Source organism: Vidua chalybeata, chromosome 3 (assembly GCF_026979565.1).
Source record: "Vidua chalybeata isolate OUT-0048 chromosome 3, bVidCha1 merged haplotype, whole genome shotgun sequence".
Taxonomy (NCBI): domain Eukaryota; kingdom Metazoa; phylum Chordata; class Aves; order Passeriformes; family Viduidae; genus Vidua; species Vidua chalybeata.
The window spans coordinates 27,780,503-27,798,105 of NC_071532.1; the positions used below are offsets into that span (position 1 = coordinate 27,780,503).

Sequence of the window (17,603 nt, forward strand, 5' to 3'; positions counted from 1 at the left end):
TAGGATACTGAGAACACTACTGAAAAAGCAAGAGAAGTAAACAGGAATTTCCACACTTGCCTTTTTGAAAAAACACAAATGTATATCTTGTGTGTTTTTCCAACAGCATAGGTCGTAAACCCTGCCTCTGGGGATTTCACAATAGTTCAATCCTACATTTGTAAATAAAACATGATGTTTATTAGTGTGACCCATTTTCCTTAAGAGTACAAAAATCTTGTTGTCAACTAAATTTAAAGGAATGACATGGATATAAAGCTGTTCCTACAGATTCCCTTTAAACCACTTTGTTTGGTAGTCTGTGCCATCAGAAGGGTAATTAATTTATGGGCAGTACAGCTGCTGTATATAATATGTCAAAACTGTGTGGCTGTAAATGATCTTTTGATAAGGTCAGACTCTGAAGCGGAATAATACCTTAAGGTCTGACACCTACATCATATTTGCATGTACTAGGTAACATTTAAATAAGAGATGCTGTGAGATCACAAATGGAGATGATCACCCCACCCCTCAGGTGGAAGATTTGGGTTATGCTGGCTGTGCAGAAATCTGGAAGCCAAAAGCTGTTCCTATCAGTGTAGATGAAGCCAGACTGGCACCTGTGAGGTTTGTCCCTCATCTACATGGCTTGCCATATGTCTGAGCTGCCCTTTGGGATGGGGTGGGGTGATGGCAGTGCAGTCACATGTCACCCCAGTGCACAGCTGAGCTGGTCATCCACAGTGCAAGCCCTCTGTCCATCCCTTAATCAGAACTGGTTTTGTGGGAAGGATTGTGGTTTTTGGTCGGGTTTTTTTTCATAAAGGCTTTTCTACCTTCTCAGCACTTCAGAATGGGTAGTAAATGAGAAACTTGTTGGTGTCTGTCATAAATAGTGTGCTCTTTCAAATTCTCTTGGTTTTTTAACTCCTTGTTTATTTTTTACTACTTTTAACAGCAGTAAAAATAGTCACAATTGCAGCAACATGTTAATGGAAACAGCCAGCATCTGGAGATGTTTTTACCTGCAAGAATGACATTTAATCATTTTCTGAAAGGATATGCAACTCTTAAGCAGTGTTGTATTTCTAGAATTAGATATTTTATTTTTTAAGTGCTTTATTGGACAACAGTTCATAGATAGTCTCTGCACTGCTGTTTCCTCAATTCTGCATGGCAGAAGCAATATTTGTCTTTCTGTTGGCATAAGCTAAATAATTAGATAGCAGTCATTTCACCATAGCTCGTCCATAACCATAGCTTTGATGTAACTAAGACCACCAGTTAGTTGTTATTATTAATAAAACTTTTGCTGATCACTTTCAGAGAATGGAAATGAGTCATATAAAACAACCTTGTTCAATTTACCTGTACTTTAAAAAATACCACTTATGCAAATCTTCTGTGTTTGAAGCTCAGCTCTTGATTGGAGATGAAACTGTGATTACCTCCACAAAGATACAGGCTGTATCTAACAAGGATGCTACTCTTCAGACTCTTTGTTTCCTCATGGACACGTTTGTACATTTTCATGGGCCTTCATACCTAGGTTATGTGGTCCAAACTGTGGTCTGGAACTTATGCCCAACACGAATTTTCAGGAGAAAAAACCTTTTTGTGCCTGTGTTTTAGGTTTAACACTTTTTCATCTTGTCTACTGGATAGGCAGGAAGGCAGCTGCAAGCAGTCTGCTGTGCAAGTGCTCCAGGCAGGCAGCGGAAGGCATGCTACAGCTGTGGTTTGGTGTTAAGCTCAGGGAAATACCAGCCTTACACATTGCCACCCTTCCTACACTCCACATCAGCCTGCCACCACCTCCGTTGTGTTGGTACAGCTGCTGCAGTGGCAAACCCCCTGACAAAAATAGGCATTCCTGTGGTTATTCTTAAAACAGGCATTTGCATTTGGAGGGCTCTGTGTTGTCTGCAGGTTTTCTTTTTCGAAACAGGCAATGTGTTTTTGGACAACAAATATAAAATAAATTTTCCCATTAAGATCACTTTCTTAGGCTGGTTGATCTAGGTTTAGTATGGTTTCGTTTCAAGCTGAATATGGTTTAGTTGAGGACAGCCTCAGGACAAATTTTATGATCCAGTGTGCACCTCTTGTTCCTTGTGTTTTGTGCATGCTCATTTGAGAAAAATGCCATAGGATGAAGGAGCTCAGTTTAATCTAGTAAGGGGTGATACAGGAAGGGCCTCAGGCACTGCCGTGTGCTCTCTGCGGCATGCTGCCCTTGCACTGCTTGCCTGGGGACTTCACTCTCTTCTGTATCAGTTTTTATTTTGCTCGGTTTTCTGGCAATGAAGTGTGATTTACAAATGTAGCTGTTTCACAATCTCCTTAAGTCATCCACGGGCAGAGCTGCTGTTGACAGACACTATTCCCACCACTCTTTCCAGAGGGTGCTGCCACCTCCCTGCTGCTGCAGCATGGCTCATTGTGCCATACACCATATGACTGGCCTGGTGAGTTTCCCTGTTTTGATATTAATGAGTTAAGTTTCATGCTGTTCAGTCTCCTGGTGTGCTTCCTTGTGCAGCCCCATGAGCTGTGTTGGCAGGAGCAGGATGAGAATGGGAAGGATGCAGGAGAAGGGCAGGGATACTTATTTTAGCAGTAATGCTGCTGTATGCCAACTCTAAGTGACCTTAATCCTAGTTAAAGGTCCTGCTTTTCATCACTCTTGGAATTGATGCTTCAGGGAATGGAACCTTATTAGGGTTTATTACAGTGCCTGGAGTGAAGAAGAGCGAGCAGAAGCTGCCACATCCCACAGGTGTTAGTGGGAGCACTGGGTCCTGCTAGATCATCCTTGTCCTTTTTAGCTTACTAACCAGGCTCTGAAAACCTCACAAGTACTGCTGGAAACAGACTTGATGCAATGGGCATCCTTAACCAAAGTGTGTTTAATTACTTTGTCTCACTTATGAGATGGTTTTGGTCTGTTGTGCTTGCTAGCTGATAGCAGATATAACATGAATTTAAAAGCAAACTGAAAGAAACTTTTTCCTCCTAAAGATAAAGCAATAGAAGGCTTTAGGAATTGGGTGGTTATTAAAGAAATTACTTTTGTTCTCTCTTTTCTGTGGGGTAAAGCTAATGAAGGCAGCTGCTGAAGGGTGATACTATTTGGCAATGAGGTTAATTGCCAACTGAAACAATTGCTGCAGTTTCTTTTCAGAAAGAAGAAAGCAAAATAATTGAAGGCTCATTTTGCTATATATGAGGGAACAAAATTAACTAGTGCTGCCCTCTTGCAGTTGAACAGCAAGACAAGCATTAAACTAGTGTCACTACAGTTACCACTTTGTGATGTTTAGGTACAATTACAGGTTTTATGGATAAAAGATAACCAGGGAGAGTTTCCAGTAATTTTCTGGATTTGCCAAGGAAGCCCAATAGATAATCTTCCTCTCTCCTTTTTTTTTTTTTTTTTTTTTTTCTTTTTTTTCAGTACTAAAATATCCTGAGTGCAAGAGTCTGTTCTGCAGCTGAGGACATGGTGACTTTGGTGGGGACACCTCTGATTTACTCAGTTAGTTCTGGGTGACTGGAAGGTAATTTTTGAGAAGGGACCCACAGGGACCTGCTTTGTCCTTCTCTTCACATGCAAGTGGTGACTCTGAAGAGTTCATGCCTTCCTATGGCTGTGTTCAAAAAGAGGAGCCATTTGCTCCCGTCTCTGAAGAAAAGGCACATTGGAGTGTTTTTTGACTCCTGAAAATCTGAAGTATGTCTAAAATCATTCCTTTTTTACTGGTGCTGCTGCAGTCTGAGACGTTCACTGTTCTAAACAACACCAGATGTGTGGTGTTCCTAAATATATGTATGTTGGGGATAAACAAGCAATGAACTAATCTGTACTTGTACAGTGTACAGAGCTCCATTCCTGGTCTTTAACAGGCTTTTTTTTGTTGTTGTTGTTAGATTGAACAGTGTTAGTTTTTTTCATAGTGTAGCAATGCACTTTGCACTGCTAATAATCTGAGAGGTTTTCCCTAAGGAAATACATTGTGTATGTGTTTTATTTTGGTATATGCCATATTTTAAGTATTTTTTTCATTATTTGTGCCTATATAAAATACTTAAAAAAGCACTTCCTCATCACCCACCATTCATATTAAGTAACAGCAGGGAAGAGGGACCTGACACGGTGCTTAGGCTTGAAAAGTGTAGAGATAGATAGCTGTTGAAGATAGGTGGCTTAGAAGGACAGGTATGATAGAAGGGCCAGAGACAGAAGAGTGAAAAATCCTAATGAGAAGGTAAGGTGGTTGTCATGAGAAATTTAAAGGTAATTTGAGGAATTTTGATCAAGTCTTCAGCTGAGCAGGGAGCAAGAGATGGGTGGGTTGAGAGTCCTTCTGCCATTTTCAGGGTGTGCTGTATACACTAGGCCTTCTGAAATCTTATTTCAAAAACTATACTTCCAAGGATCATGCTGATGGTACTCTGACATTTGCTTTGGTTCCTTCTGTCTCATCCTGTATGCTTTTTTTTTGATGGAGCAGACACTAAGCTCTGTTTAAGATACTCAGATATAGCAGTGTTTCATATTCATTTTACACTAAGAGAGCCTAACCTTTTTAATATGATCTGATTTACCTACTTCAAAATTGATATATTCTGGAAGAAATTTATTGATGTGAACTACAGTGGATGCTTTTTGCCAGTGGCATGTAATGTGTCATTGTTCAGAGCACTAATAGCCACTTAAGATTGCAAATCAAGCCTTTTTCTGCTCTTGGCACTGATCTAACTAGTACATACAATGTCTGTTTGGCCTCATGGGGCATTCTGCCTGTCATTTCTTCCAAGGATTCATAGTTGTATTGGGAAGTATGTTGAATTTGAAAGGTGACCAAAGTGTGTGTGTTAAATTAGTCTGTCTGCCCAACCCACCCAAGATAAGACTCAGTGTTTCATCTTGCAATTAAGATTGTTTAATGACTTGATGCAACATAGGGGTTGGGACAAGTTGGGAACATGGGTTCTTGGTCAACCCCAGTGCCACAGCTGTGTGTTGAGGCCCATGGCTTCATTAGGGTCCTTTATTGTGTGCCCTTGCCTTTTACGCTTTATCATCTTCCACCAGGCAGTTTCCTAGTCCTATCCTCTTTTATTAATCACAGTAGTTGTCTGGCTGACTTCATGCTGCAGAGCTGTGTTCAGCTGACTGCCATCTCTTTTTTTAGATCACTGCAGAGGTCGATTCCTCCAGTAGATCAGGAGCTGTTGGAAAAGAAATATACTACTGTAGTTATGTAGATTGTTAATCCTGGGGAAAACACACAAAACCAATTGTGTGCTGTCTTAATTATATGTCTTCTTATGAACCTGTTAGCCTTATCATCAACTGTTTCTAATGGTGGAAAAAAAGTGCTGCCCCTCCTTGTTTTTTGAATGGAGACACAGGCTTCCCCTCCCCCCTCCCCCTTTTTTTTTTTTTACTATCCCACTCTTTTCTGGAAATCTAAACTTTAATCCAGAGTTATTTAATATGCTTGCAAATCTCGAAAATAATAAACTATTTCAAGTATGATAGAAGAGTCAAAATACATGCAGTACAATATTCACAAATAGTTTTGTTTTGACATTTATCTTGCTGTAGTTGTCCTGCCAATTGGCTTCAGGCACGGCTACCAAAAGAATGAACACATGTTGCATTCATTAGTTCTCATCTGGCTGTGCTTCGTCTTGCAAGACAGACAAAATCATGATCACATTAAATAGATTGTAATGCATTTGTAATACGAGTTCCCTTCTGCTGAACAGAATGATAGCTTTGCAAAGCTGCTGCTTTTAAGCCATGATATTTTGCTTAGTTTTCATATAATGGATATGAGTATATTGCCAGTGATGTCATTGCTTTTTCGTCTCGAAACGATGTCATGTGAAAAATATTCCAGTATAATACTGGAGCGAACTGCTGCCCCCTTCTTCCCCGCCGTGTGAACTCCCGTGTCACTGCTCCTGTCACTCCTCGTGTCGCGCTGTGGCTGACGATAGATAGATGTGTGCCGTTTCTGACAGACAGACATGCTTTGAAGCACTAATGGTTTATCTGCATCTGCCGAGGGTATTGTCATTAGTCAGTGCTGGTGGTTCTTTATGCCCCGAGGGCGGACAGACGGATGCCTGTGTCCGTGCGGCGCTGTGCCCCCGGCCGTGAGCACCGTGCGGCGCGGTGGCACCGGGGCGGGGAGGTCGGTGTCCGACTGCTGCGGTGCCCGGTGGGGAGGGTGCAGGACCCTGCCCGTGTGCGAGCAGCTGCTGCTTTCCCGTTCGGAGGCAGCCCGGCGGGCTCCTCTTCCCGGCCGAGCAGGCCCCGGGGGGCCGCGGCCCCCGGCCGGAGCCGCCGCGAGCGCGTGGCCGCCGCCTGCGGGCGGCCCCTCCCCGGGCCCCGGCCCGGCCCGCCCCCGGCCTCCCGCGCTGGCTCCGGGGCAGGGGGACGGGCGGCGGGACCAGCAGGGCTCGGTGGCCCGGGACCGTGTGCTGGGTACCCGCCAGCCGGGCCGGGGCTCGGAAGCTCTCGCTGAGGCGCGGCGGGGCCGGCTCGGCGCCGCTGGCGGCCGCGGGGATGGAGGAAGGCTTGTCCTGCCTGGCCGCAGCCTGCGACCCCTCGGCGCTCGCCACCTTCTGCACGGGTAAAGTACCACGCCGGGAGGGCTTGCTCAGGGTGATCCCCAGCGCGCTCCGCTCCGCATTTCCCATCCCTGCAGGGCAGAAAGGGAAGCCTGTCAGCGCCGGGGTAGGCTCTGCCCTGCGAGGTGTGAGAGTGGCTCCGCGGCCCCGTCAGCAGCCCGCAAGGTGTGCTTGCCCAGGGGCTGGAGGGGCTCGCTGCCGTGCGCCATCCGCACCGCGAGAAATTGACAAAAGAACGACTAGTAAATAAAATCGGAAAGTGTGTGGATAGCAGAGGAGGCGACAGGGCGATAAAGATGACGCTAACGCTGGCTGGACAGGAGGCTCGGAGCAGCGTGGGGCTGAGGCTGGGACAGGGAAGAGTTTGGTGCGAGGGACCTTTTGCAGCCCTCGTGGAAGGGCGGCTCTGGCGTGTCCAGCCTTTCCTTTGGACCTCTCGGCTTGACGCTCTCCGAGGGAAGAGCCGGAGGAAGCCCCGGCGGGACTCGCGGGGCCTCAGGCAGGCGGCAGTAAAGGCTCGCTCAGCGTGGGGAGAGCAGAACGGCGCCTGCTGCTGCTTTCTCTGCCTGGGGAACCTGTCTTTGCCCTTCAGAACTAAGGGGTTTTTTCCATTCTCCCTTTATTTTTACCAGTGTCATAGTAAAAATGAAATATTTCAGTGCATATTTTCTTTCTTTAAACAGCTGGCCTCAAAACAGCCTCTCTTGAGTGCGAATTAGGTAACTAATTGTAGCGTTCTGACCGTAGCTACCAAAACTATATGGACTTAAAAAGACCAACCAAATAACCCTAACCAAGAAATCCTATGAGAGATAAAGCATGTTCCTCTTGTACACCGAGTGGAGGTGTTTTACTACGAATGAAACAGATATCAGCGAGTGCCCGTTCTTTGTTTGCTGATTCGTGCCGTGCAATTTGGATACAAACGCAGCATCTTGCATGTGAAACGTGCGGCCGAAAATATGGTGGTCTACAGAAAAGTTTTCTTTAAACAAAAAAAAAGCAAGCATTTAATGCGTAGATTTCTATGGGCATTTAGTGGAAGAAAAGAATGACCTTGCTATAGTGTACTTTGTTAACGTGAGCAATGTGCACTGTACTTCATCTGCTTCAGAATTCAAAGCATTTGGTTTAGAATTCAAGATGTTGCAACCCTCAAGAAAGAGGGGAGGGTAAATTGGAAATGTTAGCATCTTTAGTGCTTTATCTGATTTTTTTGCAGGCTTGCAAGGATTTTTACTGTACAGAAGAAAAGCTAATGTTTAGCTGTTTGTCTTCAGAACAAAGTTCAAAAGAACAGCATTTTTAATGGCTATAGCTTGGAGCTTTGTTACCAATATGTAGAGGTTTATGTGACCAACATTTCCACTGACTTTAATGGCTTTTAACAGGAGTTTCTGTGATTGTCTGTACAAAATGTGTCTCAAACTTTAGCTTGAGGCTTATCTTGAAGTTCCAAAGGGAGTGGGACATAATGGACTTACCTTTGAGATTTGTATAGAAATATAAGAAAATAAGACGCAAGAAATACATTCTTTTCTGAATGCATATGTTCTATTTTAACTTTCTTCTGTGTCTTAGGAAATTATTTTTTCTAAAATCTTGATAAAAGACTGATCATTTTGCTGTATAAAAGTTGGCATTTTTAATTAAAAGAAAACATGGCTTTGACTATTCGTAGCGGGGTAGTGTGTTTTGTTGATTTAAGACTTGATTCCTACTTGTACGGTTAAACCTAATACACCTTTATATCAGGTTTTCCAATGACTGTGTGTTGGCTTGGGTGTAAAGTTAGAGTGGTAAGAAACTGGTATGATGGAGAATCAACAAGTGCTTTGTTCCTGTGAAATTTCTAACTTCAGCCTTGAGGGCTTTTAGCAACTTTGCACTAGTAACAAGTATGGAAATGCCTGAGATTAAGTTATAGAAAGTATCTTTTTTTTCTTCTTTTTGTTGGGCTATACATGCTCATTCTTGCTTTATTTAATGGAGCTTTAGGCTTTATACTAACAGTAGGGTATTTCTGGTGAGGGTTTTGGGTATAGCTTTTTTTTAATAAGCATCCTATAGTGATATACTTTGCCATAGGAACTTTTCTGCCTTTAATCGTGATTTGTTTTGTGCACAAGCGTCATTGTACATACCTCTAATTGCCCATTTCTTGCCAAAGCTAAAAATTAATTCCTAATTCAGCATTAAACAACTAGCATTTCCTTTTAACATATGGGGTACAAGTGCTGTTAGGCAGCTTGTCTGGTGTCAGTAGGAAAGACTTTTTTTTTTTTCCTTTTTCTAATTAGCCTTTTATAATTAAAGCTAAGGCAAAGACATGTCCCTTAGGAAGAGCATAGCTGTCAAATTGGATATAGGCTGGAATTTATCTCAGACAATACAGATCAGGATAGAAATTTTCAGTTTGACCAAGGAAAATATTTACCTGCAAACAAATATTCAGTTGGCATGCTTCTAGATTAAATATTCACCTCCAGTGACACTTGGCATTGAAATTGGTATTTATAAATGGACAAAAAAACAAACTCCAACATCCTAGTATTTTTAAGCTTGATTGCTTTCAGACTCTTGATTTGTATGCATTTGTCTTTAATGTTAAAACTTGTAGAGAGTTTGCTTAGGGTTTTTTCACAGTGGGGTTTGGCCAGTTTCTGGAGACATTGATGGCAATGGTGGGGTTCTGTCAGTGGCTCTGCGGAGTTTCTCTGGGGGTGACACTGAGTCTGCCTTGGGCTTGGTGCCTCTGGCAAGGGGTTGTCACTGTGTTGTGGAGGACACCTCGACTGGCAGTGGCATTGCCACCTGTCTCGCTGGCAGGCAGTGAGAGTGGCTGGCACATACTGCTGTTCCTGCTGCCTTGCTTCCCTGCACAGGTGCTGGTGCAAAAGTATTTAATTTGAATTAGTATCTGACATAAGGGACTGTGCTGTAGGTATTTGGGTGTTACATGAGCCTTTTTCTTTCTAGTGCATGCAGTGCTATGCGTACACAACACAAAATTTCATATACTAGAGATATATAATAGAGGTTGGGAGCGGTTTTCATCTCACGCTATTTAGAAGCCCAGTACCGTGTCTCCATACAGGTCTCTTTTCTTTCTCTTCATAGTTACCTTTTAAAACTGTAGTATCATTTTTGGGTAACATTTTTTCTGTTTTGCCAGTTAAGATCTCTAGCTGGCTCCCAGCAGTTCTAGGAACATGTATTATCAGAAGGGGGTTGAGAGGATAATAGTGACTTGTGCAGCGTAATGGTTAGCCTTTTTAGCAGTTGCAGAATGTAATTCCAAATTGAAGTAACTGCAAGCCACACTTGGAAGTTGCTGAAGTATCGAAATTGGTGAAATGTCAGAGGTGGAGTTGACGCAGCAAACTTGTCATTAAAGGTCAGCTGGAAAGGTTCAGACAACAAACACTTTCTCAGTACCAAGTCTTTGCTCTCAAATTTTGAGTAATGCCCCGATTAAAAAAGTATCTTTATGAACCCTATGTCACATCCCTGCTTGACACAGAGAAGTAAGTTCAGCAGGAAAGAGGTAGCATTGGAAACTTCCCTCTTGCAGCAGGCTTTTTCAGCCTGCTCCTTCTGCATGGAGCCAGAGCAGCTTTGAGAGCAGAATTTGCAAAGAAATACAGGACAAGTGCTGGACATGCAGCTCCTGCCCTGTGAGCAGGGAAGAAGGAATAACCAGACATCACAGCTGTTAGTTACAGCATAGTGTGTTGAGAAGATGCCCTTGTGCATCATAAAAAGAGGATTTAGACATGTCTTCTTGCTTTGCTCTCCTCTTCCAGCATCTTTTTTGTTCTTTGTATGTTCTAAAAATGGATGAATTTGTTGGGGTTTGCCCTTGTTTGTCTGTGAAGGTCTTCAGAAGAATTTAAAACCATGGTAATAGCCGCAGTCTAATTTGTGATACCTGTGAAATGCATCAAAGGGAGTGTTCACTTCCCTGAGAACCTGGTTTGAGTTGACCCTTTGGGTTTTTGCAGGATTTGACTTATTTGGTAAATAAATGCCACAGTGTCTTGAGCATTAAGGTATTTTTTGAGATTGCTTTTCTTGGATGATAGAGGTGAAAAAATCAGAGCTGCAAGTGTCACCCTGAGCATTTTGCACTGATGGTGTGCAGTTTCTGTACTGGGGTTATGTTGTGTGTGTGGTGGCAGGGTAGCTCCAAGAGCTGTTGGGCAGGGGTATGGCCAGAGCTGGTCAGTCAGTTGATCCAACTGAAAACTAACTGGGAGTGGAAAAAGTTTTCTATCAGGTAGCCACCAAAAATTATGTCCTGCAGCAGATACTGGGGCAGAAAAAGCAGCCCGATCCTTCAAGGAAAATCACCCCTTTTAGCAGCAGCCCACAGTTTGACTGGCTTAAGAACAAATGAAACCATGCCCAAGACAGTACTACAGACTGAATCAATACTAAAATTAGAACTATCTGTTGTTTTGATTTTTGATTTGATCTTAATGTAAAGAAGCAAACTCAGTGTCTCCCAGTGTTTCTGCTTGCTTTCAGCTTCAGAGTCTTAAAAGATTATTTATGAACAACATTGAACTGAAGAAAACATCTAATAGCTTTCACTGAAGAAATTTTCTAATAGCCCATCTTCACAATATTCTATGTATTTTTGCAGTCAAGGAGACCTCTAGGCATGTAATGAAAATTAAAAAAAACCTGACAAACTTTTTTTCTTTAAAGGATGCAGTTCAAACTTTTAAAAGTATCACTCTGTATGTATTATAAATAATTCTATTTTGTTAGAATTTTTTTCAGTGTGGGGCAGAGCTGTGCTCCTAGCCCTGCTGTGGCAGGGTCACTTGTCCTTTCCACTTTTCTGGGAAGTCTTCCCCAGCTCCCCCAGATATACATGTTGCGTGTCACAGGGTGCTCTGGCATGAGAACTTTGTACTGTGCAACTGTGCAGGTTGCAAGAATGGTCACACCTAGTTAGAGTGTGGGCTTGCACGGGAGTTGCAGAGGGCTAACTGAAGGCGGAAACTTGGAGCATGTTGACACAGTAAGTTAGTAAATGTGGATTAGTAGGTTAATCAAGCTGGCATTTAGTCTTGAGTAAGAGCAGTGTGCTTGTGCAGTTACAGCATGGAAGCTGTGAGGCTGTTAACTCTCTCTTGGGTTCACTCCCTACTGATTTATGTGACCATACTCCATGTTGCAGCCCAAAAACCATATTTTGTTAAAATTTAAAGTTGTCAAACAAGATTATTGGAAAGGTTAGAAGATGCTGAAAAGTTATAAAGTAATTTTATTCCTGTTTATGTATTCTGTTGTGGTGGGAGAAATACTTTTTCATGCATGAAGGATCCTGTTATTTTGGTTGGCAGTATTAATGTGGAAATAGTATCCTCCTGGATGGTTCTTTTATATGTATAAATAGCTGAATTAGCATAGCTAATGCTTAGTGGAATATGTGGAATTAATCAGTCCTAAAACATAAGCATTTAGTGGAATAAACTAGATAATTCAGTGGTTTAAGATAATAGCTGCTTTCAGAGTAACTATTATCTTTTTGGCTTTAGATTGTTCCCTCCACAGTTATCAAACAAATACAGATCTCCAGGGTTTAAAAAAGAGAATGAAACTGAATTGCAAACACTGGAGACCTATAATATGTAGCTTTTTCTAGAGTACTTTTCACTTTATGAGTTGGAGTGTATTAGTAAAAAAATCTGTAAACTTTATTTCTGTGGGTTCAGGCAGGCCTAATCTAGCATTGCTGTTCCTGATCTGTTATGAAAGGCTGGAAATGTTACCCAGTGATAACCAGAGAACAGCTCTGACATAGGTCTGCAAGGGACCGACAGCTGATTAGCAGTGGTGGGTTGAATGGCAGTTCAGAGGCTCTCTGGTTGCATTGGTGCTCATGTACTTTTGCAGAAAAACTTTCCTACTTTTTTTTTTTTTTTTAATTGAGTCCTTTAGCAAATAAAACTTTCTCTTTCTGCGGTGGCTTTGATTGTTATCAGTTCTTGACTGACTAATGCCTTAATTTTGATAAAGAAGGCAGTAAATGGGAAAAAACACAACTAACTTGTAATTTGTGACACAGCTGTTACTTAGACTCAACTATATTCAAGTTTTGTTTTTCTGTTAAGTATTTGTAGCACTTGCAGTATTTGTAATACTGGGCATATCCATGATCAGTCACTATTGCTCTTTGCAAGGCTATGGTTTTTTTTAACCTGAAAATTGTTACTTTGTAGCAAATAGTAGGAAAAAAAGAAACCTGGCGATTTTTTATGCTTCAGAGACTGTCTGTAGGAAGATCAGTAATCTGTTTATGATACAAAATGTGATATATTTAAGCAACTTTGATAGATATATCCCTTTTGAGTGTACAAAATTTGGCAAGCATTCCATACAGAAGTGTGCTTCCCTACAGGATCCTTTGAGAAGAAAGGAAAAAGTATCCTTACAGAAAGGCATTTTTCCCATGTAAGCAAATTCCATGCACATATGCATGTGATTTATCAACAGTGACTGTGATAGTTCAATTTTGTGTAGGACTTCTACATAAAATATCTTCAAGGTGAAATTTTAGAAGGTCTTAGCCTGCCTATGCCAACCAAAGTGTTCTGTTCAGTGATTGATTTTTCTCTGGGAAGTTGTAGCATCATGTAACACTGTTTCTGAGTGTGTTTGCTTTGCTTCAGTTCTGAAATCTGCTTTGTGGTTTGGCCTAAATAAAGGTGAGACTTAATTCCTCCCTTTTCTGGGGAGTTTTCCATGTTAGGTGTAATAGTGCCAGGATTAGCAACTGAAATTATGTTTGAAACTGGTTTCAGTTTTATGTATTCATTTCTGCAGAAGCGGTCTAACTGCAGCTTTCAAATAAAATAGATGTGCAGTCACACATAGAGATGTCTGTCATGCTGTTCAAGAGTTCTTCCTTGTCACGTATTAAATTGGTTTCATTTCATAATTACATAATGTGTTTATAGAGCATTTGTGGGAACTTGTTGATAGTGTCCTCGCTAAGGAGAGTGCAGCAACACCTGGTGACGTGTCTGCAGTCTGTATTGTTTAAAATACTATCTTTGCAAAATAACAAATGTAAATATTGATGTTTCTACAGCTCTTGAGAAGCAGTGTGTTGCAGGACAGTCAGTGTCCTGTCAGGCAGCAGCAGCTGCAGCAGCAGGAAAGGTGTGAGCAGTGATTTCCACCCACACCTTGTTTACAGCTGTTACTTCACCAGGGCTGTTTAATTGCTAATGTAACAAAACAAAAAATCTTAACTAACGAACCAGTCAGTTTAATTGTATTTATACTCAGTCTCCCTTTTTAAGAGCGGCTGTTGACTTTCACCAGCATAGATACTTCTTATTGTATTTTCTCTGACACACAATGTGCAGATATTCCATTTATTTCTCACTAGTTCCTCCTGTGTAGTAACCGAATTGGAGACTGTGACTAATGTGTGATGAGTAGTTGTAGATACCACCTTCCAGGCTGGCTGTGTGGGAGCCATGTGCTTTATCCTTGAAATCAAGCAGATGGCTTAGCTGTGTCTATAGTATGACTGGTCTTCATGGACATGGGTTAGTTCTTTTCTATGCAAAAAAACCCCAACCCAGCCAAACTGCTGTGGATTTGGTTCCACCTGGAGCAAACACAAGCTGTTTTAAAGATGTTCCTCTAATACCAAAGCTGCAAGCAGTTGCAGAAGCTATGGAAGCTTCTTGGTGGAGGAAACAAAAGCAGGATTTTGCTGCTGTTGCAAGTGTTGAGTTGGATCAAGTTTGTGATTAGAGAGCTTTAGTCTTGCATTCCCAAGAAAGAGTGGATTTAAAAAAACATCAAAACCAAACCTTGTGTCTGTTCTTGCTTACAAGACAGAGGAGAGGTAGAATGGCTGTGAGATGGTATCCCCTGCAGCAGGGAGGGTAACATTTGTATCGCAGAGCTGGGTTAAGGGATGCAGGAGATGCTGCCCAGGGGGATGGATAAAGCATGACGACCTTGCAAGCGCAACCGGCTGCTCTGGCCCTGCTGCAGCAGAATGAATACTCCCACCTGGAGTACTGGAATGAATACTCCCACCAGAAGGCTTGTCTCTCAGAGGCTGTTTTTTCAAGGGAGGGAGTGGATTGTCACCCCTAGGTTTTGGATAAAAAAATACAAAGAGGGACAGAAACTCCTCAAGGTCGCTTTATTTTGTCAGAGTGAAGTTCACAGTTGGTGTTTTACTGAATGGGCTCTGGTATGGGGAGGTAATAAAGCAGCAGCCACATAGGGATGTGAGTAAGTGGAAGGAATTCCTATACCTGAAATACCAGAAAATTAAGATAAGGCAGTGAGTTGGTGAGTCTATTTCAAAACAGGTTTTCCCTTTATCTGAAATTGCTGTGTCCTGTGACTTGGCATGATAAGAGCCATGAAATAGTGCTGTGTACACCAGCATTGGTGCCTCCCCCTGCTCTGGGGTAGGCACGTTTCTGCTGAGCACAAAAATGCTCAGATCCTGCTCTTTCCAGCAGTGCTGAAAGGGAAGGCTTTCTCTGCAGGGTAGATGACTGTTTTGGGAGAAGGAGGTCTGTATTTCTTTGGGAAAGGAAATTAATACTACAGGCCAGGTTTCTGTTTTTCTTGATGGAGTTTTGCATAGTGGCACTTACGATAGATTGGCTTAGAATAGCACAGAATGAGATCAAAGAAACGGTTTGTACAGTGGTATTTTTGATGTTACAAATTAGATATTTATGAGTCCTGGGGGAAAGAAATGCACAGCATGATGAAGCAGCCAGTACAAAAAATTTCAGAAACATTCCAGTACTTTTATTTACAGGGATAATGTCTAACTTGATTTCTAGATAACAGAAACTAGAGATTATTAATTTGTGTGCCAGGAGCTGAGATGAGTAGAATTTTGTAAGAAAACATGGCATGGTACAAAATAAAATGTGTCCATAAAAGAAGAGGCTATTTTGCATTGCTTGATGTTATCTCACTTAATGATATTGGTGCTTTTCTGTTTTGCTGCTGAAATGGTACTCTAGAATTGATGAGAATATAGCAATCTTAGAGTAGAAACTTCTTTCCTCTAGGGTAAAAACGTACTTGTTAAAAGCATATCGCAGATGAAAACCCAGTTGAGTTAGTTGCCTAAATAAGCAATAAATATTTAAAATATTGGAAGATTGCCATAAGTGTCAGATTGAAAGTATGTTGGTACTACTGAATTCAGATACTTTGCAGCAGAGGAGATGCGCTGCCAGTAATGGGGAATGTTGGACTTGACCTGTGTTGTTGCAATCTAAAGATTAAATGTTTTGCAAACTTGGATTTATTCACGTGTTACTAGAAAAGTTTGTTTTGGAAATAGAGCTTGGATAATCAGAGGTAAGCTGTATGAATTGGGGCTTAAATTCTGAAAAAGAAAAGTTTCTAAATATATGGACACTTTGAGCATGAATTAGCATCATCACTCTGACAAGAGCAGTTAAAAAATAAGCGGCACTGGGTGGAGGGAGGGGTGCAGAGAGAGATGGAGAATCTGAGATTACTCTTTTTTTTTCTTCTTCCCCCCCACCCTTTTCCATTTACAGGCCTCCACACCAACTTCCTTGCCTGCCACATAACTGCTGGTACCTGTCTGTGCAAATGAGTTTGCAGAGTATTCCAGGAAAAACATTGTTTCACATGGTCCCATATTTCTCTGTGAACTCTGTGTGTTTGCTGGGCTTTGTGATGTTTTGGATAGCAGTAGTTTTGTCTGAGCCTGACTGGTTATCATCATTCATTGTGTTGGGCAGATTAGTGACAATTAATGCTGCCATCTTTTTGTAGATATGTGCATTAAAGACATAAGGTTAAAGAAGAGTGTTCCAAGTGGGAAGTCAGATGGAATTTAAAAGCTAGAATTAGAGTTGTCCTTCAAGACTGTATTGAAATCATATAGGTAGTAAGATGCATGGAGGAAGTCATAGTCTCTTCCAAGTCAGAACTCTGAAAAGGTGATTCTTCCTATAAAAGCGGATGGTTGGTATTTTGAGTTAACTTTATTTTCTTTGTGTCTCTCTCTCTTATTTTTATGGGAAGGCTCTTAATCTTGCTTATTGAGAAATTGCATGCATTTAAACGCTGACCTTGCTGCAGCACTCAGGGTAGCACTTAGGGTACAGCCCACAAGTGTTAATTAACCTTTAGGCAGTGCAGGATGATGAATTTCATTTCATTTAACAGATAAAGAGTGGTGTTAAAAAGAGATTAAGGTCAAAAGCATCTGCTAATTACCTAATTTTCTAATTAAGTAGTTGCCTAAATTGAAATTAGAAAGGCTTGATTGTCAAAGTGCATAGGAAGGAATGACCTGTACATGTCAAAGCCTGATTGCTCCTGTCAGGTTTACCTGTGAGAGCTGAAGTCTGGTATTTTGGGTTAGGCACAACATGTAGGCTTCTCTGCAATGAGGCTTTGGGAGTGCAGGAGAGATGCTTTCCTGTTCTTGGTGTCCTGCTGTGGCCACCCTGGAGCCCCAGGCAGTGGCTGACGTTGTCTCTATCCTACAGAGCTAAAGCCTGTTGAGTTTCTCCATAGGGTGGCTTGGATGCCATCTGCTTTTGGTGCAGGGAGGTGAGTGGTGGCTGAGCCTTCAGTGAAGAGGAAGACTTTCAGAATGTGGTCCCTCTTCAGCATATGAAAAGTTGTTTTCTTAGAAAATTGTAGCTAGGTGAGTTTGGGCATTAGGGAGCATGGGAATTAACCTACATCATTTCATGCTCACTTAATTTGTCACTTTTAGCATGGAAGTTTTCTAAAACTTCTTGCACAATATGAAATATTTCCAGTGAAGGAATACTAATCTATGTTTGCTGAAGTGTTAATGCATGTGTAACTTACAGCAGGGCAGTTTATTCTGTGTGAATTTCCAAACCTCTGTTAGAAAAGATGCCCCCTGCCCCTCTCCTTGCTGTGACATGAAAATGGGGTGGCACCAA

The 17,603-nt window shown here is 41.8% G+C and overlaps 1 protein-coding gene across 4 annotated transcripts in view; it reads left to right on the forward strand.

Moving 5' to 3' along the window:
• Positions 1–17,603, forward strand: part of EML4 (EMAP like 4) — a 146,346-nt gene that overhangs the window by 52,888 nt on the left and 75,855 nt on the right. For 2 of the 4 annotated variants that reach the window (XM_053938097.1, XM_053938098.1), the window contains exon 1: positions 6,492–6,632. The exons of 1 other annotated variant lie outside the window; for it this stretch is intronic. In XM_053938097.1, coding sequence (XP_053794072.1) covers positions 6,566–6,632 — 67 coding nt within the window. In that variant the 5' untranslated portion in view covers positions 6,492–6,565. Of the gene's footprint in view, positions 1–6,490; positions 6,633–17,603 lie in introns of those variants that run through there. One more of the 4 variants, XM_053938094.1, reaches the window with a different exon arrangement.